This window comes from Balaenoptera musculus, chromosome 2 (genome assembly GCF_009873245.2).
Source record: "Balaenoptera musculus isolate JJ_BM4_2016_0621 chromosome 2, mBalMus1.pri.v3, whole genome shotgun sequence".
Lineage (NCBI taxonomy): Eukaryota > Metazoa > Chordata > Mammalia > Artiodactyla > Balaenopteridae > Balaenoptera > Balaenoptera musculus.
The window spans coordinates 138,535,968-138,560,970 of record NC_045786.1 but is presented as its reverse complement, the minus strand read 5'-3'; the positions used below and the strand labels follow the sequence as shown (position 1 = coordinate 138,560,970).

Sequence of the window (25,003 nt, the reverse complement as noted above, 5' to 3'; positions counted from 1 at the left end):
AGGGACCCTGGGGAAAGAAAAACAACTTCCACATAATTCCTGTGCTTATCCATAAGGGTACAACCAAACCAACTCCAAATCGGTTGTAAATAAATCATCTAAATTGGTTGTAAAATAATCTAAAACAAGTGATTCTATATTCACCTTAGAAAACAGAGCTTAATATATCCATTATAGCATAGTGGTTAAGACCACAGACACAGGAACTAGACTGTCTGGGTTCAGATCCCAGCCCTGCCACTTCATAGCTGGGAAAATTTGGGCACCTTATCTATGGTTGTGTCTCTAGTCATCTGTAAAATGGGGATAATAACAGAACTTACCTCCTGAGGTCATTTTGAGAAGCTAGAGTTAAATCCACATACTTTGGCCAGTGCTTGATACGTAGTCTGTGCCAACTATTATTTTTTTTCCCACCTTCCTAAACTTTTTCTGTTGCAATCCAAGTGCTGAGTAGTAATAAAAAAAGAATTCTTTGAAAATTCTTTCCTTCGCTCTTTTCCTTCGCTTTCTCAAGCCAAATAAGCTTCCCAAATATCAGAAGACGACTACAGAAGACATAATTTGGAACCTAAAACACTTAGTCATTAATACAACTGGCTGACTTACACCCGAATCTAAAAATAAATCAGGAGGATGAAGTAAGTTTCCCAGTAAGTCACCATCATTGTTTTCCTCCTAACAGATCAAGTTTGCCCTCTCCTGGGGCTCAGGAGCCCCAAAAGTCATGTCAACTGGCTGGGCACACGAGTGTAGCAGCAGCATTCAGCCTTACATGCCGGCACTGTGAATGCTTGGGCTAAAATAGTGTGTGACTATGAACAAGTTCAGTTCTTTGAGAGAAACTTAAAGAAAAACTCTATTCTTAAAACAAATTTTCACATAACATACTTATAACTTCTCCATTCAAGCAAATTACTTGTATCCTCTATATATAGACTCTTCTAAGCTTAAACAACATGTACTTATAGGTTTTAAAGTGGCTGTAAACAAAGTATACTATAATTCTGCACTCTTTTTCTCCATTTAGCTATTTTATGTATACATTTTCATGTGTCTACATACATATACTTCATGATTCCTGTTGTAATAGCCACAAGTCAATACTCTATAATTCTCTTAATCTCCCTATTGTTAAGCCTTTAAACTGTTTCCAGTGTTTCACTTCCGTAATCAATGCAGCCATAAATATTCTTCTCCTTTTGGGTTATTTTCAGAGGGTAAATTTAAAGTAATGGGATTATTAGGTCAAAGAAGATGGACATCTTATCTGCTGACAGCTGAATTCCCAAAACATTGAACCAATCAGACAGACATTAGTGGATCTATTTCTCCAGAGCTTTCCAGGATGATATAATTTTTGTCAAGGTAATGTAGGAACAAAACAACAGCTGTTTTGATTCACATGTCTTTAATAATCGAGGCTAAACATTCTTCTCAAATATTAAATTACCGAATATAATTTTTTCTTGGCTGACCTGTTTGCTCCTGTCCTTTGGACATTTTCCCTCTGGCAACTTAGTGTTTTTACAGACCACTGTAAGGCTTTTTATATGTTTCAAAGTTAAACTGTATGTGTCATGGTGTTATATAAATGAGCCAAAGTTGGCCCCTGTATATTGACCCATATGTTGTTTATTTCTTCACAGCAGAAATATCAGCTCACATTTCGCTAGTGCCAGACTCAAAACTGGACCCCCGTATCTGTTAGCTATGGTTAAGACAAACTTTGGTGCTCTAAAGACCCCAGCCTCTGCTGCCCTTCAGAGCTCTCTGACATCACCTAGACACACGAGCCCCTCTGGACTGCCCATCTCCTGGGAGTTCCATTGTCTCTCCCCTTCCGGGTGGTGGTCCCACCCTCACTCCTTGCCAAAGCCTCTGGAAGGTCCCCTGCCATGAGAGACTTTCCAGTCCCTCCAGGTCCCACCAAAACTCTGCCCAAATAAAGCTCATTGCGACTTACTGCCACCTTGCGGTCCTGTTTTTTCCTTGAGCAGCCCTCACATCCTTGAACTAACTACAAGTGGCCCAAGGACCAGATTTTGGTAATGATCAAGGAATTGGCTCTGGGGGTCTACCCAGTCAGCAGGACAATCAATTGGCAGATGGCTTCTGAATGGCCTTAAGTGGCTAGGTCTCAACATCTGGAATACTGCAGGTTCAGATTAGAGTAGCTCTGCTCTGTGTTGAATGACACTGTCTTCTCCAGACTCTCAAGCGCCTCATCAGCTAGGTCATGTCGTAGTGTCAGTATGTGAGTGAATCCCTCCTCGGAGCTGACTTTTGGGGTGAGAAGTGCTGAGCTGCCCAAGGAAGGAAGTCAGCTTGCTTACCTGGGTCCCACCGGACAGGCACTGGATGTTGTAAGACTGTGGGTCTGAATGGAAAAAGGGGAGGAGTGCCGGCCTCTGGCCCAGGTGGGTCTTCCCCAACCCCATAATGGGATATAGTGGGTGGAGCTCCCTGTGGACTGGCCAGTGACTTGGGGTACTCTGAGAGGAAGTCCTTGTCCCTGGGACCACTGCAAGCGAGCCAATCTGGCCAAGGCAGGTCTTAAGTGCCTTTGGGGGAGGCGCCTCGGCTGGGCTGGGCTGGGCTGGGCTGGGCTGGGCTGTCGTGCATGAGGCTCATTTATGCTCCTGCAGTGTCGTCAGTCTTGCCTCTCCCTGGAGGGATACAGAGATCCCAACCTTTGGGCTGTGCCAGCAAATGTTACTCAAAATGACTCGCAGGCAAGGAAGTTTACATTCCTGCCCCTCCCCAGCAGGAGCAGGAGCATTTGTAATAACACGGCAGCAAAGCCCTTTTCTAGTGTATCTGCAATCCTGCAAATCAGGATATTCATTTTCATTTCTGACGAATGAAAATTCAAAGAATTTAATATTATGAATAAAATTAGTATTTATTGAGCACTTTATATATACTTCATACACCAGACACTGATTTAGATAATTTATCTCATTTAATCCTGACAAAGTCTTAGGAGGTAACCTACTCTATGAGGAAAATGAGGTGAGAAGTTAACTCCTAGCAGTTCACAGTTAATCTGAACTCTAGATTCTGAGATCTTACCCACTACTATCTCCCCAAATACTCTGCTTACATAAATCATTTCAAAGAACTATCCTGAGAACAAAAAGTTGAGGCCAACATAAACATAGGGGTCAGAGTAACAGGAAGAATCACACTGTTGCTTTAAAAGAAACTCACCCAGTCTCAGAAGGTGATTGGCGAAGAGGCAGACCCTGAGCTCAGACCCGTTAGGCTTACCTGGCACCCTACCAGCTGCTGTTCCACCGCCTGCTGCATGTCTGCATCTAACGTTTCCGGCTCGAATGCCACGTTGGCTTGCTGCAGCCACAGCTCCAGCTCAGCCACCTGGTTCTTGCAGACATGGAGGACTTCCGCAGGCTTGGGCCTCGCTTTCTCCACCACGGCCTCAAAAGCTCCTTGCTCATCAGAAAAGCCCGGAGCTGAAACCTTGATAGGAGGTGTGGTACCCTATGATAAATCCAAAGGCAATCCAGCGGTGAAAAGTTAGGAGTCCAAAACGTTCAGATTTGGACTTGCAAAGACCTGTGAACTTATAGCATTTCCCCAGTTAAAAGAAAAATAAGGGCAGAAGAAGTAAGAAAGAAAAGAAAAAGCCACCTCCACAGGCATAGCAATGATCACGTGACCTGGCGCCCCAGGTTTCCAAGCAGCTGATCTGCATGTACACAGGTACAGAGTTCCTGGGTACAGAGGACGCAAACAGGCTTGCAGTTCATTAAACGGTGGGTCCCAGGAGACAGGTGAGTGTGAGCGAGAGGGTGTGCATGTGGGTGTGTGTGTCTGAAACATTTCAGCGAATTGGCCGGTGTTTAAAGTTGCATGATGCATGATTAAGCAATGCTTACATTGCTGTGCGCTCTGTTCAAACACAAAAAAAGATATTTACACACCGGCAGGGATACAAGGAAATATACCTCACACTTTTAACTTAATATCTTCTCAAGTAGTTTAGATTATAAAATATTTTAGCTTCCCCCCCACCCCCACTAGTACTTATCTAAACTTCTCCCTATTAAAAATAACTTGAGTCAAGTGATAAGCTTCACTGGGGTAATTTGGAAACTTTGCTACTATTCTTCAGAGAATGTCTCTAAAACTACTTTTCACCTTCTAAATACTCAAATATTACTGAGTTAAGGACTAGATGCTTATAGTATAGTATAAAGAAAGTATGATGTGATGTGTTCTTTTTAATATTGAAACACCTAGGTTGCTTATCGATCCGATAGAAAAATTTCTCCCAGTTACCAAGTGAAAGTATTCTAGTAATTATATAATAGATACTTTCAATTTGGAGGCAAAAGATGAATTGATACAGAGATATATTTGCTTCCCACATCTTTTTCCAGAATAGTGAAAGAGTACTGTTGACCCCTCTAGAGGAATTTCTCTAGGAATAAGGATTTGTGTTTTGCTCTACAAAATTAGTGATCTCCGTAAATATTTTATTCATTCTGAGTATGATGAAATGACAATGTTTTCTATATAAGGCTTTGCTAACGCCACCTCAGCATCTAATAAGGCACTATTTTGGCTAACTGAGAAATGGGAGTTGCTCACAAATGTGAGCAATATGCAACTCAAATGCATATTTCCTAATATTTGTGGAATTTTGTTTAAACATAGAACTTTCAGTACAACAGAGCAGACGAAATTGGTATGTGGTAACAAAAATATGCAGGGTATGAAAATACCACTCATTTTCACACACAATGATGAGGCTTACGAAAGCTGGTTTGGCAGAAGGGTCCTCTGAGTTGTACTCGTTCCCCTTGACCATCTATTAACTTCACATATGTTTGCCTTTTCTGCCAAAACGCTATTTCTCCCCTGCCTTCATCAGTGTTTTCTTCGAGAATCACCTTCCTAAGGAAATCTTCCCATTGCCTTGTTTTCTCTGCAGTTCATATACAGATCTATATTTAGATTCACCTGTTTCAATTTTCTTTTTTAATTCTGATCTTTAAAAAGCAACAGATATGTGATTTTACTGCCAGACACCAATTTCTAGTTATCTGATTAATTGTTTTCTAGTTTTCAGATATTTCTATCTTAGTGGCAAAGATTTTGGGATCCTCTTTTTTGTCAGCTGAGATAACAATCTGTTGATACTGATTGATTAATTAATTAATTAATCTGAAATAACAGATTTACCATCTGCCTTGCTTATTTACTCAAAAACATTCAAGCACCTATATCTGCCACACAGATGTAGAAAATGACAATATTTAATTTCTTAGCTTTCTCACTAACTCACTGAATTAATGAGGAAATAAGGAAGCTGAATAACTAATCTCGGCTTTATTTGCTAGTTATTTGAACCTGAAAAGAATCCAAAGGTGACAGAAGAAAAAAAGATTATTTGTAACTGTAGAACTTCAATAGCTGAAGGTGGCCTGGGGAATGTGCCAGGAGTCAGTTCACTCACCTCTTTTTATAGTTACAGAAATCCAGGTACATTTAATGTTTAATCAGTTCACACCCCTCCCATCCCACCACATTGCTTCTGAGAAGCTCAGGCCCAGATATAAATCACTTGCCCGAGGTCACACAGCTCTGAGATCTTTTAATTCTGAGTCCACAGTTTTTTTCCACAATAGCACCCCTGCTGAATATCTTCTCCAAACGATAACCCCAAATTCTAAAAGTAGAAGTTATTTAAATGAAAGTTTTATGACTGTACATTTTGGAGGGCTAAAAGAGTATGACCACAGGTATTTCTTGTTAGAGAATTATGTCATCGCTAAAGCATTAATGTAAACTGATAATACCCAATCTTTTATTGGGCTCTAGAGCTAGGCCACTGTGCTAAGACAATCTCATATTTCACACCCCAAACCCATTATTCCCAGTGCACAGATGAGGAAACTGAGGCTTAGAGAAGCTAGTCAAACTGCCTATGGTCACACAACTAGTAAGTAGAACCAGAATCCAATCCCTGATTTCATTATGCCTTGGGGTCTACAAGTCCACATTTAAAAAAAAAATTTTATTTATTATTTATTTATTTATTTATATTTATTTTTGGCCGCGTCGGGTCTTAGTTGCGGCACGCAGGATATTCGTTGAGGCATGCGGGATCTTTCGTTGAGGCACAGGCTTTTCTCTAGTTGTGGTGTGTGGCTTTTCTTTCTCTAGTTGCAGCGCGCAGGCCCCAGGGCGTGTGGGCTCTGTAGTTTGCTGCATGCGGGCTCTCTAGTTGAGGCGCGTGAGCTCAGTAGTTGTGGAGCGCGGGCATAGTTGCCCTGCCCTGCGGCACGTGGGATCCCAGTTCCCTGACCAGGGATCGAACCCGCATCCTCTGCATTGTAAGGCGGATTCTTTACCACTGGACCACCAGGGAAGTCCCAAGTCTTGACATAATTCTGTCAACCCTCTGGCATCCAAGTTAGCCTCTCAGTTAGTGAATGTCATACTGCTTGATTTCTATGTAACGCATCACTGATCTAAGTAATATCCATTTAAAAGGCAAATGAATTTTCTGGCTGTAGCTATATTTCATGCCAAAATACCAACCATCAAAAATATTTTACTGTCAGTTCTACAAACAGGTGCACACACCCCACCCCACCCCCCCATTTTATAAAATGCAAATCTGCCTGGCTAAAGTGCCTTACCTAAATGCATTTGCACAAATACTAAATATGCCACTGGGATGGTGTGGTGGCAGTTTGTTTTGTGAGGCCAAATCTGCCTTGGTTTCACATCTTTCAATACTAAATATTCAAATTCGGAAGGCAGAGTGGAATATTCTGAGTCTGACTCTTACTCCTCCATTTACCAACTGTACTTTTATTCCCTGAATTTTGATTTCCTCATTCGTAAACATATGGCAGGTATTAACCTACCTTATTTAATCTGAGGATTAGACAGCAAATACAAATGCCCTTTATGTAATAGGCAGTTAATCAATATTAGCTCTCCTCCACTTTCATCACCCCCATAAGTTATATCAGAAGAAAGAAGGAGCTGTTACTGGAAAGACTAGTTCACCCTCACAAGCAGTGAGTGAGTAAAAAATCTTTAATTGCTCTGCACCACGCTTACTCTCTACGTAAACACCTGATGTCAAATCTTCCCATGCTCTGGCTTGGCTGCGCACATGAAGATGTTAAAGTTCACAAAGACCTCTTGGTTTGTAATACAAAATATTGCAAAACACAGAGAGCTTGTCATCTCTGGGGGCTAGTCCACGTATCTGGGCAGTTGGCTTGTCACCAACAGGAACTTACCTCTTGTGTTTGGTTGGGGCTCAGGGAAAATTCTGGGCCTTGCTCAGTGTTTAGTGAGTCTTGTGCAAAAATCTGTGCCATGGAACTATCACACATGCTTATTTTCCAAGCTGCCTCCTGTAAAGAAAAGAATCAGAGGTCCAGAAAAGTTCCTGCCCTGCTGCCACGCAAGTCCCTCTTCCTGGACCTGCTCATGTTACAAATCAGCTGCTTAAAAAACGTCTAGAGAAGTCAGGTGCATTGAGAAAAAAAAGTTTGTTCATTAGGCAAAAAAAAATCAACTTCCTCAGGTTTGTCTTTATTTTGAAGACTCAAATTCTGTAAAGCTCTGTAGTTAATGAGGGACACATAATGAATCTAGAGAATTACGTATTTAAATGGATAATTAAGAGAATTAAAATTAAATAAGATTATATGATAAAGCCCACATTTCTAATAATGGGGGAAAGATGAATTTTTAAAATTGGGAACAACTATCCTATCCATGAAAAACAGCTAAATCCTCGCCTCACTACTAACAATGAATTCTAATTGTATCTAATATTTAAATGTAAAAGTTATACCATAAAAATCCTTGAAGAAAATATGAGTGAATCTATTTCTAATCTAGGAGTGGGGAGGGACTTCTAAAGCACGACAATAAAGAAAAAAAATATTACTATTAACAACAAAAATAAAATAACATGCACCACAAAAGACACCATAATCTAAGTTAAAAGAGAAATAACAGACTGGGATAACATCTTGCAAACTGTTAATATCCTTAATATGTTAATTACTGTCATAAATCAATAGGGAAAACATCCCAGTCTGTTTGAAGAAAAAGTCAAATGGCGTGAACAAGTGATTCATAAAAGAAGAATATGAAAGCCCATGAACACCTAAAGAGATACTCAAAATTCTTAGAATATATGCAATTTAAGCCACTGGCTATGTTTGGCTAAGACTGAAAATGTCCAATATCAGCCTAGGGTCAGGAAAGAGGCATTTCCATGCATTCCTGGTAGAAATAAAATTGATGTACTCTTTCTAGAGGGCAGTTTGACAATGTGTGTCACATTTTAAATGGATGTACACTTTGATCCTAGTAAGTGTAACCCACTTACTAGGTTAATCAAAGTTAAACAATGGGAAAATGAAATGTACACAAATATTTAACATAATGCAGTGGGAAAAGTGGATGATGTAATCGACCAATCTTGACTGCTCTACTTACAAGCTGTGTGATCTTGGACAACTTAACCTGGACTTTCTGAGCCTCATTTACTTCATCTTTAAAGTGAGAATATAACCCAGCTCACTCATTCCTGTGATTATTAAACAAGATGACACATACAAAGCATCTCGTAGTTCCTAAGAAAACGTTCCTTTCCTGCTCCGCGTACTGAAAACAATAACTGCTATTAGAAAGTTATGAACCAAAAACCAAAGGTAAAGCTTAGATAAAATTGGAAAGGTAGGTTGGGATCATGATAAGTCTGGAAGTCAGGCTAAGAAGATGGCATTTTATTCAGCAGATAGTCAGAATCCAGGAAAGACTGGAGCTTAGCATGAACTGTTTTAGGAAAAGCCATCAGTTAATATTGTATAAGACATATAAATGACTAGAGGCTATAAACCCACTTAGAAGGCTACTCTAAAAGTTTAGGGAAGAAGTTAACAATTGCCTGGAATAGGATGATGACAAAAATAATGGGAGGTGCAGAAGGATGTAAAGACTGAATGAACATCACTTGACCAGTGGATATGAAAGGTAAGACAAATGAGGTACCTGAGACGACTCTGAAGTTTGTCCCAGACTCTGAGAAAATAGTGGTGCCACTAACAGATACTGAGGAATTAGGAGGAAGAGCAAGCATTGAAGGAAAGTTGGTAAATGGATTTGAGATGAAGAAAATACATTCAAAAAGAGAAATCTATCTGGAGAGTAGAAATGAGGAACAGATTTATGGGAAAAGTCAAGACTAGAGATTTGATTTGGGAATCCCTGACATACAGGTGACTACCAAATCTATGAGAGGAGAAGAAATTGCCATGGGAGAAAACAGAGAAGAAAGAAGAGGACAAAACATTGGGGGAAATGCCTACCATCACAGAGATGGGGCAAGAGAAGGAGATGGAAGAGGGGCTGCAGGTAGATGAGACAAGAAAGTACAGAATTAAGAAAGCCAAAGAAACACTGCATTTCAAGAAGGAAGAGGTGGTTAGTGCTGAAGAGATCAAGAAGGATTAGGACTAATAAAAGGGCACTTAATTGATATGCAGAAGTCAACAGCAATTTAAGTATAGCAAGGGACAAAATCTTGATTACAAAAGGGGCCAAGAAAGAGGAGCACCAAAGTAAAGACATTTAGCCATAAATGAAAGAGGAAGCACCATGTAATTGATCTGGAAAGCAGGATCAAGAAATTCAATGGAATTCTATCAAACATTTAGAGAAGAGCTATCACCTGTCCTTCTCAAACTCTTCCAAAATATAGCAGAGGGAGGAACACTCCCAAACTCATTCTACGAGGCCACCATCACCCTGATAACAAAACCAGACAAAGATGTCACAAAAAAACAAAACTACGGGCCAATATCACTGATGAACATAGATGCAAAAATCCTCAACAAAATACTAGCAAACAGAATCCAACAGCACATTAAAAGGATCATACACCATGATCAAGTGGGGTTTATCCCAGGAATGCACAGATTCTTCAATATACGCAAATCAATCAATGTGATAAACCATATTAACAAATTGAAGGAGAAAAACCATATGATCATCTCAATAGATGCAGAAGAAGCTTTTGACAAAATTCAACACCCATTTATGATAAAAACCCTCCTCCAGAAAGTAGGCATAGAGGGAACTTACCTCAACATAATAAAGGCCACATATGACAAACCCACAGCCAACATCATCCTCAATGGTGAAAAACTGAAACCATTTCCACTAAGATCAGGAACAAGACAAGGTTGCCCACTCTCACCACTATTATTCAACATTGTTTTGGAAGTTTTAGCCACAGCAATCAGAGAAGAAAAAGAAATAAAAGGAATCCAAATTGGAAAAGAAGAAGTAAAGCTGTCACTCTTTGCAGATGGCATGATACTATACATAGAAAATCCTAAAGATGCTACCAGCAAACTGCTAGAGCTAATCAATGAATTTGGTAAAGCTGCAGGATACAAAATTAATGCACAGAAATCTCTTGCATTCCTGTACACTAATGGTGAAAAATCTGAAAGTGAAATTAAGGAAACACTCCCATTTACCATTGCAACAAAAAGAATAAAATACCTAGGAATAAACCTACCTAAGGAGACAAAAGACCTGTATGCAGAAAACTATAAGACACTGATGAAAGAAATTAAAGATGATACAAATAGATGGAGAGATATACCATGTTCTTGGATTGGAAGAATCAACATTGTGAAAATGACTATACTACCCAAAGCAATCTACAGATTCAATGCAATCCCTATCAAACTACCAATGGCATTTTTCACAGAACTAGAACAAAAAATTTCACAATTTGTATGGAAACACAAAAGACCCCAAATAGCCAAAGTAATCTTGAGAAAGAAAAACGGAGCTGGAGGAATCAGGCTCCCTGACTTCGGACTATACTACAAAGCTACAGTAATCAAGACAGTATGGTACTGGCACAAAAACAGAAATATAGATCAATGGAACAGGATAGAAAGCCCAGAGATAAACCCATGCACCTATGGTCACCTTATCTTTGATAAAGGAGGCAAGAATATACAATGGAGAAAAACAGCCTCTTCAATAAGTGGTGCTGGGAAAACTGGACAGCTACATGTAAAAGAATGAAATTAGAACACTTCCTAACACCATACACAAAAATAAACTCAAAATGGATTAAAGACCTAAATGTAAGGCTAGACACTATAAAGCTCTTAGAGGAAAACATAGGCAGAACACTCTATGACATAAATCGCACCAAGATCCTTTTTGACCCACCTCCTAGAGAAATGGAAATAAAAACAAAAATAAACAAATGGGACCTAATGAAACCTAAAAGCTTTCGCACAGCAAAGGAAACCATAAACAAGACGAAAAGAAAACCCTCAGAATGGGAGAAAATATTTGCAAATGAAGCAACTGACAAAGGATTAATCTCCAAAATTTACAAGCAGCTCATGCAGCTCAATATCAAAAAAACAAACAACCCAATCCAAAAATGGGCAGAAGACCTAAACAGACATTTCTCCAAAGAAGATATACAGATTGCCAACAAACACATGAAAGAATGCTCAACATCATTAATTAGAGAAATGCAAATCAAAACTATAATGAGGTGTCACCTCACACCAGTCAGAATGGCCATCATCAAAAAATCTACAAACAATAAATGCTGGAGAGGGTGTGGAGAAAAGGGAACACTCTTGCACTGTTGGTGGGAATGTAAATTGATACAGCCACTATGGAGAACAGTATGGAGGTTCCTTAAAAAACTAAAAATAGAACTACCATACGACCCAGCAATCCCACTACTGGGCATATACTCTGAGAAAACCGTAATTCAAAAAGAGTCATGTACCACAATGTTCATTGCAGCTCTATTTACAATAGCCAGGACATGGAAGCAACCTAAGTGTCCATCGACAGATGAATGGATAAAGAAGATGTGGCACATATATACAATGGAATATTACTCAGCCATAAAAAGAAATGAAATTGAGTTATTTATAGTGAGGTGGATGGACCTAGAGTCTGTCATACAGAGTGAAGTAAGTCAGACAGAGAAAAAGAAATACCGTATGCTAACACATATATATGGAATCTAAAAAAAAAAAAAAAATGGTCATGAAGAACCTAGGGGCAGGACGGGAATAAAGACGCAGACCTACTAGGGAATGGACTTGAGGACATGGGGAGGGGGAAGGGTAAGCTGGGACAAAGTGAGTGAGTGGCATGGACATATATACACTACCAAATGTAAAACCGATAGCTAGTGGGAAGCAGCCGCATAGCACAGGACATCAGCTCGGTGCTTTGTGACCACCTAGAGGGGTGGGATAGGGAGGGTGGGAGGGAGGGAGATGCAAGAGGGAAGAGATATGAGGATATATGTATATGTATAGCTGGTTCACTTTGTTATAAAGCAGAAACTAACACACCATTGTAAAGCAATTATACTCCAATAAAGATGTTAAAAAAAAAAAAAGAAATTCAATGCATTAAAGTAGCATATTGAGCTCAGTACAGGACGTCAAAATGTAGAAGTTAAAGTTCTTGCTTTTCATGAAACTGTGTCAGGTCTATGCATAAAACTGTGATAGGTCATAACGGAGGTTCAAAATGCTATGGGAAGACAAAGGGAAAGAGGCAGGCAGTTTCTTGGAGGAGGCGGAAGTTGAGATGGGCCTTTGTGGATGGGTAGGAAGGAAGTCCACAGGCAGATATGGAGAGAAGGGCACCCCAGGGAGGCAAAGCAGTTTCTGAAGAGATGGTCTGGACTCTGGGTCCCTCAGCTTGTTTGGAGGGGTAGGGTCATGGGGGAGGGAATTTGTTAGGGAAGGGGAAACTGAATACTTCTGAGGTAGAGAGGAAAGGAAGCTGCCAAGAGGAAGAGACTGGAGATGCAAGTACAAGTGTAGCCCCGTGCCAAAGATGAATGAAAGGACTGGCCTGGCAGCTGGGGGAGGGGTCAGCCCTGGTCAGGAGGCAGGCGCGGGAGGTGTGTGGATCATAATGATGGAGAGATCTTTCAGGAGCAAGGGAAAAATGTCATCTTCACATCAGCATGTAATAATGATTTTCTAAAGTGAGGGCATTTGCCCTCTATTTTGAGAGACTGGAGAAGGTTTAGAAGGTCATAAGGAGCAAAAAGACTTATTAATTTACCTTCCATACTACTTTGAGCAACTGCTCCCCAAACAGTGGCATGTTAAGTGCTTTAACCACTATGGTAAACCTTTTAGGTGCTCCTTTCAGTTATCTGTTTTGTCAGTTTGGATTTTCACATATGGAGTGTTTTTCAGCAAAATACTCTCCTATTATCACTGAGTGCACAAAAGAAATGCAAGTAATAGGTAAGTACTCAGTTGTCTTTGCTTTGTGCAGAGGTAACACTGAGAAGCTTAAAAAAATTTCAACCCACGTAGGTTCCCTCCTGAAGCATTCTTTCAATAAGAAATTCTTTGCTTTGGCTTCCTATCCCTGCCCATCCCCTACCCCCAACAAATGTGATATGCCCAGTATTACCTGAACCATCGTTCCAGAGGACGAGGATGCCCTGTCTTCCTCCACGTCCTCGTCATGTTTCCAGAGTAAAGATGGGGACCCGGAAGATGGCTCTGCTTTCTTATCTCCACTCTGACACAGCAATCAATTGATTAGCAAAGGGAGGTGATTCCCTACCATTATAACAGCATCCTCCTCATCTCTTTTAGATAAGACTCAGCTTACCAGGCAGTATAACTGCAGCCCTTAATTCCACCCATCCCCCTATTTGTCATCGATTTCTTTGGCTAACTACATCACAGGAGTCCAAATGTGGTCGCTCTTCCTAAAGCCTAAAAAATATTCTTATAAGTTGGGATTCAGCTCACGTCACACAAAGGGGATCTTTAAAACAATGCTTTAGGAATTTGATCTGCTTTGGTAAAGGTAACCTCAAATCCTATCTTTAAAATAACAGCCTGATGAACATGTATTTTTTGATCGTTGTCAAAGACAAACAATGAATACTATAAACATATCAGTTCAGAGGAAAATACATGTCTCAAATTAGAATTGCACTGAAGTGCACTCTTTTTTTTGGTCCTGGTACCTCCTCCACTCTCACAATTCTCTCTGCTGTGAAGGGGCATAATCAGATCACAAAGTTGTCTGATGGTCAGAGTGTATAATAAGCCTCACTTCTCCTTGTCCGCCCACTCAGCCCCACGTGTCCTAGTGATACACTGAAGGACAACAGGCTGTTCTGTGTGACCGTGGAGCTACTGAACAATCTACAAAACGAGCAGGGAGAATGTCTGGTGGTTACGCGTGAGACATTAAAAACTGTAAATTGCTGCAATTTTCTTCCCTTTCGCACAAGACCCACTATCACTTTAATTCTTAAAGTATGAAATGGGAATTGATATCAGGAAAGACAACTGGTAAAGGTCTCATCCAACCAGCTCTGATGGAGTAATAAGGATTCATAGTAGGGTTAGTTGCTAATACCATTCTTTGTGTCCTTGGCAATGCTGTTTCAGACTAAAAAAAGTAATTCAAATACGGAAAGATAAAGTTCTATAAAGCACACCAGGAGTGCCAACCAAACAGCAGAGAAAGTACTCAAAACTCCAGAGAAAGTACTCAGAAGTCAGGATACGACAAAGAACTTCATCTTCTCCCTTCTGCCAACAAGTGTGTCTGAATTACGTTTATTCCACTCTGGCCTGAAGTAGGTTTAGATGCACTTAAACATTAATAACATAAGACAACTACTTCAATCACCCTTACAAAATACCAGCATTGAATTTAAAAATCCTTACGTTTCCATTCATTTTAAGGTCTTCTCATTGACCTTTTAGAGATTACTGTTGTAACAAACTTGAACAAGAAAATCATTTTCCTTACTTCGCTCTTCAGGGAGATTTCTTCCGCCTCTTCCTCGACTGCTGGCAGGAAGAACATGGAGCCCGTTCTGTTCAACTGAAAGGCACAGCACAAAGACTTGCAGCCGGGTTGCCATTCAACGTCACCAGGATCCTGGCCTGGTCGCGTTTTTTATGTAGCTGATTTTTTACTTACTTTATCCAAGATGCCCACCCACACAAGGAGCCTCGGGGTCTAGCAACTCTCAGCTCGTCCAGCTGAATATCATGACTCGCTCAAATCTTAGATCTCTTTCATTTGCACTGCCTTCTGTGGCCCCTTGTCAAACAATTCAAGAATGTGATTCATTGATGTGGATTCAGAGTGGGCTTAGAGAGGTGCTGGGCCCGTTTTTGAGTTTGCAATGGGCTGTTTAGTAGGAAGATACTTCAAAGGGTAGATGCCACCCACCTACCCATGGAATTTCATAAGCACCTCCTTAAGTAACTCGGGCATAAGAATTCTGGGTTGAGTCCAGAACAGACACACCCTGAGGATTAATATTCACTAGTGAATAATCTCAGGCAGAGTATTTCCACTTTTAAAAATTCCTTTACTATAGGCCATATACATAGATGCCACAGGTCTTCCACGTGAAAAATACTACCAATTTAAAGCTCTTGTGGAATGTGGGACCAGCATTAACTAATGTCATACCCACCTTCCATTCAGAAGCATCCCTCTCAGCCCCTCCATCCTCATCTGATGCTCCGGCTGACAGCATTTCCTTTTCTAATTCTTGCTGTTTTTGCTGAAAATGCTGGTGAAGTTTTAGTATGGCAGCCTTCAAGTCCACCAACAGGTCTTCTTTTTTCTGGCTCAAGCTCAGAATCTGCTTTTCCGTACCTTCGATTTCTCCCTGTGCAGAAAGAGTGTTTGCATTCCTTTGGGACGTCTGATACCTTTGCCACAGGAGCCTACTTCAATCGGTACAAGGGATGAAGATTTTTCTACGCTGCGCGGTTGGCAGAGCCAAGAGCCAGTCCCTGGTACAGTATAGCCCCTCTCCATCCGGACTGTGTTTCTAAATGACCTGGGGCGGGTTTATAAGCTCCCTTATAGGATGCCTTAGCCTCACCTGACACCTTGTCAATCAATCTCTAGGGGTCAAGCGGTGGCTCAGAAACTTGTAACAAGCTCCACAGGTGACTGTGGTGTGCAGCCAGGGATGCCCCACTCCAGTGGCCACAGGACTGGCTGACCAGAATCCGCAGGGTCAGGGGCCACGAACCTGCACTTTAACAAGCTTCCAGAAGATTTGTACGCAGACTAATGTTTGGGAACCGCTGAGAGAAAACGAGGCTAGAAATCTCACACTTTGATTATCACTTTTGAAGCCTTCTTTAGTATTACTAAATACATTTACTTTTTTCTCACAGCCAAAGCATCCTAACAAACGGGAATAAATAAGCCAATAAGGGTACTGTGAAGTGTAACTTGTTATGGGAATGATGAACAGATGATTCCAAGCTTTAAAAGATTACTTTAAAATTCTGTATGATTGACACGTGGGAATAAAATTTCTTATACATGGTAGAAGTACAGATGCCCACTGTCTGTCTAAAAGGATTATAGAATTATAGAATCCTAGATTTGAAGGAAATATCAGGTGTCGTCTTGTCTGACATCTTCCTCTTTAGCACCCTGAAAGGCATCATTCAAAGCCTGAGCTTTACAGCAAGTGCTGTATCAGAAGACAACCTGCTCCTTTTTAGCAAACCTTTCACATATTGGAATTTTGTCCCTAATGTATTCCTTAACCCCTGAGTCCATTCATTCATTCCTTTCTTCCTTATTTCTTTTTTTAAAAAAATTATTTATTTATTTATTATTTATTTGGTTGCGCAGGGTCCTTAGTTTAAGTGGCAGGCTAGCTCCTTAGTTGCGGCTCGCCAGCTCCTTAGTTGTGGCATGAGAACTCTTAGTTGCAGCACACATGTGGGATCCAGTTCCCCAACCAGGGCTCGAACCCGGGCCCCCTGCACTGGGAGCTCGGAGTCTCAACCGCTGTGCCACCAGAGAAGTCCCATTTCTTCCTTATTTCTTTCTTTCCATCCATCCATCCTACAGATATTCATAGAATCATTAATTTTTTTTTAGAGACAAAGAAACTCAACATGCCTCCACCTATAAGTGAGAGTTCTGAAGTCCAGAGAAAGAAGGTGATTTTTCCAGGGCTGCAGCTAGTGACAGAGCCTAGACCTGGACTTCTGACGCCCAGCCCCCATGGCTCTTCTGCTACTGCACACATTCGGACACCAATACCCCTATTCTGTCTGAAGTTAAACTTCTTGTGATTGCTTTGGGAAATGATAACTTAATTAAATCTGAGTTGGCTGTGGTGTGTGTCCCTTTTCAATAAACACTAAATTTCAGAGGTACAGTGCCTCCCAACAGACGTAATACTACAGCCATTAGAATAACACTTAGAGAAACAGACTAGTCTGCAGAGCCACTAGCATTGTGGAGACAGAGAAGGGCACAGAGCGGCCATTCTCAAAGCGGCATCTGCAGACCCTAGGGGGTCCACACTCCAAGAGGTCAAGATCATTTTCATAATAATTCTAAAATGTTACTGGCCTTTCTCACTGTGTTGACATTTTTCTCTGTGTGATGTCGCAAAAGCAATGGTGGGTAAAGCTACTGACACAGTATGAATCAAGGCAGCGATATCAACTATGTTAGTAGTTACTAGATGCTTCACTATCATGAATTTAACTGGAAAAAAAAGCCAGCTTCACTTAAGAATATCCTTGATAAAGAACATGTATTTTTAATATTCTGTATGACAAAGTGGGAAGCCTGCATAAAGCACTTCTGCTATATACCGAAGTTTAATGGTTGAGGAATAGCACTCATGTGATTAAGTTTCAAGCTAACCTATCCATAGTTTTCTCATAGAATACTATTTTTACTTGAAAAAAAAAGACGGTTGTTAAACTATACATACATAAATACATACATATATATGTAATATATATATAAAGATTTTTTCTGAAGAATAAATGTGAATTTTTTAATATCGGCTACTGAAATGTGTCATCATTTGGAGGATCTACATGACTAGTCAAATAGTATTTTCCAAATGATCAAACATGATGTTATAAAATCATGCATGGTTGGAGATCCATTCCAAATACAAGACAGACCAATGGATTTTAATGTAAGAGTATGAAAAGTTCACTGACATGGCTTCAAATTCCATTTATCAATGAACCTCTGAGTAATTCTACTTGTTGCAGTTTAGTGTAGTTTCAAAGGATGTCCACAATTATTCAAAAGGGCTATTAAAATATTTCTCTCTTTTCCATGTACATGTCTTTGAGAGGTTAGATTGTCTTTATATACTTCAAAGAAAACGACATACCTCAATAGATTGAATGCAGAAGAAGATGAGAATCTAGCTGTCTCCTAGTAAGCCAGACTAATGAGATTTGCAAAAATGTAAAACACTGTCACTCTTCTCACTACATTTTACATTTCTGAGTTTTAATATAAACACAAGCTCTTTGGGGTCCTTTAATATTTTTTTTAAATTTTATTTTGTGGACCTCAGAAACACAGAATTAGATTAATCATACTCCCTGCTTCACAACTTGTTTTCATCATTGTCCGTGCATGGTATGCTCTTTTTTTTAAATAATTTCTTTTTTAAAAAAATTTATTTATTTATTTATTTATTTTTGGTAGCATTGGGTCTTCGTTGCTGCATGCGGGTTTTCTCTAGTTGCGGTGAGTGGGGACTACTCTTCGATGCGTGTGCAGGCTTCTCATTGCGGTGGCTTCTCTTGTTGCAGAACATGGGCTCTAGGCGCACGGGCTTCAGTAGTTGTGGCATGTGGGCTCAGTAGTTATGGCTTGCTGGCTCTAGAGCGCAGGCTCAATAGTTGTGGCGCACGGGCTCAGTTGCTCCGAGGCATGTGGGATCTTCCCGGACCAGGGATTGAACCTGTGTCCCCTGCATTGGCAGGCGGATTCTTAACCACTGCACCACCAGGCAAGTCCCTGGGGTTCTTAAATTTTTTAATGTAAAGGGAAATTTGACACTTCTACAATACTGAATCTTTAATACATTGAGTCTGCCTTATTGAGTCCACCACTTAATAGCTGTGTGTCATCTTGGACCCCTCTGTACTTCACTTCAGACATTAAGAAATTTGCCCTACATCTCACAGCTGGAAAGTGGTGTAATGTGGCTTTGAACACCATAGCAACTGCGTGCCTACATCAACTTGATGGCAATAGAGAGTTAACATGCAAACCATCGTAACTGGGTCCACAGGACATTGTTAATTAGGGCATATGGAGAGACTGCTTAGTATACGGAACTCTTTATTACAACAGCATTCAGTCTTTACTTCTAAAGCCCAGCCTGCCTAACCCCTATGCCAGAAAGCTAGCTGGAAAGCCAGGTTGTCCAAATACCATGTGTTATATCAGCTTCTTTGCTACCAGCCAGAATGCACCAAGTTGAGGCTAAAGACACTTGAAGAGACTTCCATTATGATAATTATATAATAACCTATTTTATGTAATAGGAATGAAAAGTAAATACACACATAAAATACCTTCAGTTGAAAGAGAGAAGTAGGAAATACACTGTATCGTCAAAAAGGGCTTGGAGACACCAACAGCTTAGAAAGTGATTGTTGAATAAACTGCTGGAAAAATGAATGAAAGAAATATACCTGTACTTGTGGCAGGTTGGCAGCTCGGTCTGGTGACATATGTTCATGGGAGAATTCAGCTGAATAATTATTTAAGATCTGTTTCAATTTTTCTATTTCTTCATCGCATTCATTTGTCTGTTTTATGACTATCTATAAAATAACCCCCCCCAAAAGAAGATCAATGGGCTACTTCCAATGTCTATCTCCATCACAAACTCCAATCAATTATATCAATACACAACCATACAGATTCCAATAGGAAATGGTAGCCTCAATACAGAGAACAATGTTTGCAAAGCTGGCACCTGACCTTCTTGCTCCACTTAGATGCTAGAGCACCTTGGGTTCAAGTCTAATTAGACATACGTTTGTTCTTAAGTATTCCCAGTCTAACAGGCTTATTCTGGGAAGCATTTTATAGCATGTTAACATAAAGTTGCTAAGTTTATGAAATTACTGTGTCACATATGCCATTTTAATACATATTCCTTGTGGGGCTTTCAATACATACAAAGGTGACAATCCTGATTCAGAATGGAAAGGGCATGTGATTTGAGAAATGATGGGTTTTCCTGGTCCAGACACATCCTCACCTGGTACCCCTTGGGATCTGTGATATACATTTTATGGTAAGAGGTTGAGGTTTGACAGCAGTCTGAGTTTGCAGATTAAGGCAAAACCAGAACAATACCTGGAATCTAGTGTTAAGGGAATGGTAGAGCTTGAACCTACTACCTGTGTGCTAAATGATATGATCAAAGTGTGATGAAAGATAAAGAAACGGACTTCAAAAGAAAATCTAGATATTTCCTTGTATGCTTCACAATGAAACAAAATGCCTTTTGAAACTACGAAGTTTCTGGCTAACACAGAATTCTTCCTTGTATTTTCTTTAATATTTAACTATAATTTTAGCTGCAGGCTAGAAATGAATAACTATGTTTGCTGCACACACCTGTTCCCCAGCCCTCAGTAATGAGCTACATCCCATTACTCCCCCCAAAAGTAATTTGTCTTATTTTCCACAACGAGAGCACTTACAATTATCTAACGTAGAAAGGAAAAGAAATGTACCATATTCTAATGATTTTCATTACCACTGGCTTACTTAGCTTTGAAATACCTGAGATGACATCTGATTTCCACGAACACAATAAGATGGAAAATTTTAGCAGCACAGTTTGATATCTAACTTGGCACAAAACCTAATTTCCTCTTCTACTGCCCCCCCTTTCATCTTGTGAAGGAGTCACTTTAAAGCATAGTTAGGACTGTTATTTTCTTTTTCTGACCAGGAGACCAATAAAGCACAAAAAGATTAAAAGTAACAGATCAAATTTTCTTTGTTTTTTTTTTTCTTCTCTTTATATTATTAAAAAAATAGTACATTGAGTGCCAGATCTTTTTTCTCCCTGTGGGTGTTAGGAAATGATGTCAGCTGATCAGTAGCCAGGCCAGAGAGACTACATGAGCTAAGACTCAAACCAGAGATTACAATATCCTCAAATTTTAGGAGAACAAAGTGACCACCAAATGTGAATGAAATTTAAGAGGGAGAAAGAGATAGCAGTTTTCTTCCTATAACCAGGGGATGGATGGGAAGGAGGAAAAATAACCTTTCCTCTTACCCTGACACACCTAATCAAGAAAAATAGGCAGGAGGGAGTGTCTACCAAGAGGGTTGAAAAGTTTGTGGCTCTTTCAGCAACTTTCTTTTCCTGTAGGAGTGGTTGTTGATATAGGAATACCAACCAAAGTAAAATGTAATTTCTATCTAATGATAATTCCTGACTTGAGACAGGAGATCAATCAAAAGAATTTTAAAAAGCCCTCAGGGAGAGGCTAGAAGATGTTATCAGTTAGAAGGAAGAGACCTTGATATGAAGAATAATACTAGGAGTCTAGAAACTCAAATTCTTTTCTTATCTGTACACAAATTAATCTCAACATAAGTTAACTCTGGTCTTTCAGAAAGTCATCTGACCTTTGGACACTAGTCTCCTAATGTATAAAAATAAAAATGGCAAAGTGCCTACCCTACCTGTATCATGTTGGTAATAAATTGAAATGATTAATAGGAAAGCAACTGAGAGGTATAAAGAGATTATTGTGGGTCTGTCAGCCTCATGAGACTGCAAATGCACTGTTCAGGTTGAATCTCTTCCCACAGCATTTTACCCATGTAGATCTTCAATAATTAAAGAATGGAATGAAATAGAACAAAACTAGACTTTAATGTCTTCAACCAGAACAAGAATAAGAGCTGAGAAAAATCACTTTAACCTCATTTGAGCAACAAGATACTCTCTTATATCAAATGCCACCTCCTGGATAATAATACTGGAAGAGACCAAAAAGAATCAACCCAGGCAGCATCTTATTGTCATGGGAATTTGACCCGCCCAACCACTAAAACAACACCAGCTTTTGCTGAACATTTTCATCCAATAAGTTGGCTGTCATCACAAAAACCACTCACCTTTAATAACTCATTTTGTTCCTGAGTCACATTTTCCAATAGTTTTATATCTTGTAAAAGCTGATTTGTCCGCTGAAACACAGGCAGAGGCTTCATTCCTGTCTGGGGTAACCTCAGTTCCACTTGGTAAGACACGATTTCAGCAATGGTTTTCTTCATGGGATGTATATTTTCCAGTATGACCTTAGATAAACATGGTACACAAGTGAAAAAAAAAAGGCCACTCCTAAATCTATTCAAAATTAAACTTTAGTCTTTATAGTTTTGAGTTTTAAAACAGTGTCTTAGCTCAGGTTGAAAAGAACTAATATATTACTTGTGATTTGGCAGTTAAATAAGGTCTCAGGAAAGAATGTCTGGGGCAAGAGTACCCTCCCAGCATTACATGATGCATTTGGACAACCCTTTCCTTCTTTCCCTCCCTCCCGCCTCTCTCTGTAGAACTGTTATGTGCTTCGTGTGTTGTCACCAGGCAGTAAGCTGTGGAAGGGCAGGTACTGACTCTTATTAACTTTCACAGCAACTGCACCCAGCACAGGGCTGCCCACATAATAGACCCTCAAAAAATGCTTATTGAATTGAATGGAACTGTCCTGCCAAATTTCGTAAGTCCCAAAACTACACTTCTATTTTGCTTTAATGCATCTGATCCATAGAAATCTGGATTTACATAATGAATAAATTAGGAGAGAGTATTCACTTTACTAAGTACTTCATATGTATTATTTCATTTAATCTTCACAACCACCCTAGGAGGTAGATATCATAACTTCCCTTTCACAGGTAAGGAAATTGGGTTCACAGAAGTTAGAAGACCCAGGTGAGGGCACACTGTAAGAGGCAGGGTCAGGATTAGAACCCAGGGCTGCCTGATCCCAAAGCCCATGCTCTTAACTGGTAGGCTGAGGGGGAAGCAACATCTGTATGCTGTTTAGTATGTCCCAGCTCCTGTGCTAGGGGCTCCATATACATTATAATTGTCCAACATAATCACCACAATGCCAATGTACAGATATGAAAGCAAATCCAAGAAATGTTAACCAATCACTCAAAGGCACACAGCTAGTAAGCAGGGCAGCTGGGGCTGGAACCCAGTTCTTCTGACTTAGAGGCTTAAGTGCTTAGACTATTAAACACCTGGGTTTGACGTGAAGGAAAAACTACCAAACCTTGAAGTTTTAGGAAGAAATTAAATGAAAAAATAACCTATAGGAAAATTATAGATACATAGATAGCACTAGAAATATGATTTAAAGTATGGTATTTATAGTCATTCATATCTATTTCCCAACTTTACTTTGCTCTTACTTTAGCAAGACTAAACACTTTTTATCACATCATATTATTACACATTTTAAAATAGGCATAGTAGGTATTAAGAGAAAATATTTTTAATAATGATCCATGCTTACCTCCCCATGCTTAAGATGCTCTTCAGGTGAAAAATCAAATATTTCTTTTGATAACAGGATAGCTTTGATTTTTGAAACTCTTTTCTCCATTGATTTTACTTCCGTTTCAATGGCAACCACATCCTAGAATTTCAGAAACAGAAAAACACACTTATGCAGTATATGTTGTATGTTAATAATCTTTCTAAAACACAATTTACTGCCATTTATTCTATTCTCATATTTAACCAAAATATGTTTGCCACTTATATCTCTTCAAAACTAACCAAGTGCTACACAGATAATGTGGACTGTTTTCAATAAAAATGTTGTTCTGTTAGTAATAGCATACCACAATATAAAGCATTGCTTATACTTACTGAGTTAAAAGATCCTCATGGGGCCAATTTTCAATTATTTATGCTATGAGAACAAAAGTAGTATGCATCTGAACAAATTTTAAGTAAATTCTCAAATATCTACAAACTCTTTAGATTTATCTTTGGAATGTCTTTAAACACTTGAATACAAGTGGGTCAACGCTGAAAAAATTCCCACTACTTTAAATAAAACGATAAAGTCACCCTTGGGAAACAGACACACAAGGAGCTGGAAAATTGACAGATTTTTGTTGCCAATTCCCTAATAAACTTTTGCCGTGTGGAGAGTCACTAAATTACCTTATAACCTACTCAGATTAATATGAACAACAGATCATTTATCCAGTGGCTATTCTCCCATCGGTGTCAACTTCTAGAAAGTGGCCAAGAAACTTAAAGTGAAAATGCTGCAATTTGTGCTCTCAAACTTACATATTTATGAATATGTGTTATAAAACCTACATATTGAAGTCCACTCACACTGTAAGAGGGCCTTCAGACCTTTAGAGCTTAATGGAGATAAGCTGAAGCAAAAATAATTCAGGGAATAGGAAAAACTACATAGAAATCATCAAAGGATTTCAAATTATCACAACTTGGAGCCATTCAATGTAGGACAAACATAACTTCATATAAGCAAATGAAACAGTAATTATAGTAATTTATTTTCATATTATGAAACATTCAATTATATTGAAATTTTCTATACCATACGTTTAAGAAAGTATATAAATGTATACAATGTATTTTATGGTAATTTCCATGAAAAGTTGTAGAAGCATTTAACAATTTTGGAATAAGCTTCAATAACCAAGAATATTTAACAAGTATGATTCTCTGAAGTTACATAAGTGTGGTGCAAGGAATGTAACTAAGAAATAAAAGGTAAATTATTAAGACTAACTGCATCTACCTTTGCTGTGTGACTCCATCCTTAAATAAATGCCTCACATGTTTCAAGCTAAAATAAAATTATTTAAAAATCCAGTGGTTGGTATACAGCAGCCCCTCAATAAATATTTGCTATTGGTGACTGAAGACTTGGGAAGTTATCTGTTTTAATTCCCTCTTTGCTAATCTGTGCTTTAAAATCAATAATATCGGACTTCCCTGGTGGCGCAGTGGTTAAGAATCTGCCTGCCAATGCAAGGGACACAGGTTCAAGCCCTGGTCCGGGAAGATCCCACA

General features: G+C 39.4%; 1 protein-coding gene across 8 annotated transcripts in view; it reads right to left on the bottom strand.

The window, feature by feature from the left end:
- The window catches only part of SYNE2 (spectrin repeat containing nuclear envelope protein 2), a 313,385-nt gene that overhangs the window by 87,855 nt on the left and 200,527 nt on the right, over window positions 1-25,003 (bottom strand). For 7 of the 8 annotated variants that reach the window (XM_036839615.1, XM_036839636.1, XM_036839653.1 and 4 more), the window contains 8 exons: window positions 23,457-23,579; window positions 22,045-22,227; window positions 19,584-19,715; window positions 15,557-15,754; window positions 14,878-14,952; window positions 13,513-13,623; window positions 7,290-7,406; window positions 3,274-3,504 (listed from right to left, as the gene is read on the bottom strand). In XM_036839615.1, coding sequence (XP_036695510.1) covers window positions 3,274-3,504; window positions 7,290-7,406; window positions 13,513-13,623; window positions 14,878-14,952; window positions 15,557-15,754; window positions 19,584-19,715; window positions 22,045-22,227; window positions 23,457-23,579 — 1,170 coding nt within the window. Of the gene's footprint in view, window positions 1-323; window positions 552-3,273; window positions 3,505-7,289; window positions 7,407-13,512; window positions 13,624-14,877; window positions 14,953-15,556; window positions 15,755-19,583; window positions 19,716-22,044; window positions 22,228-23,456; window positions 23,580-25,003 lie in introns of those variants that run through there. The other variant, XM_036839682.1, reaches the window with a different exon arrangement.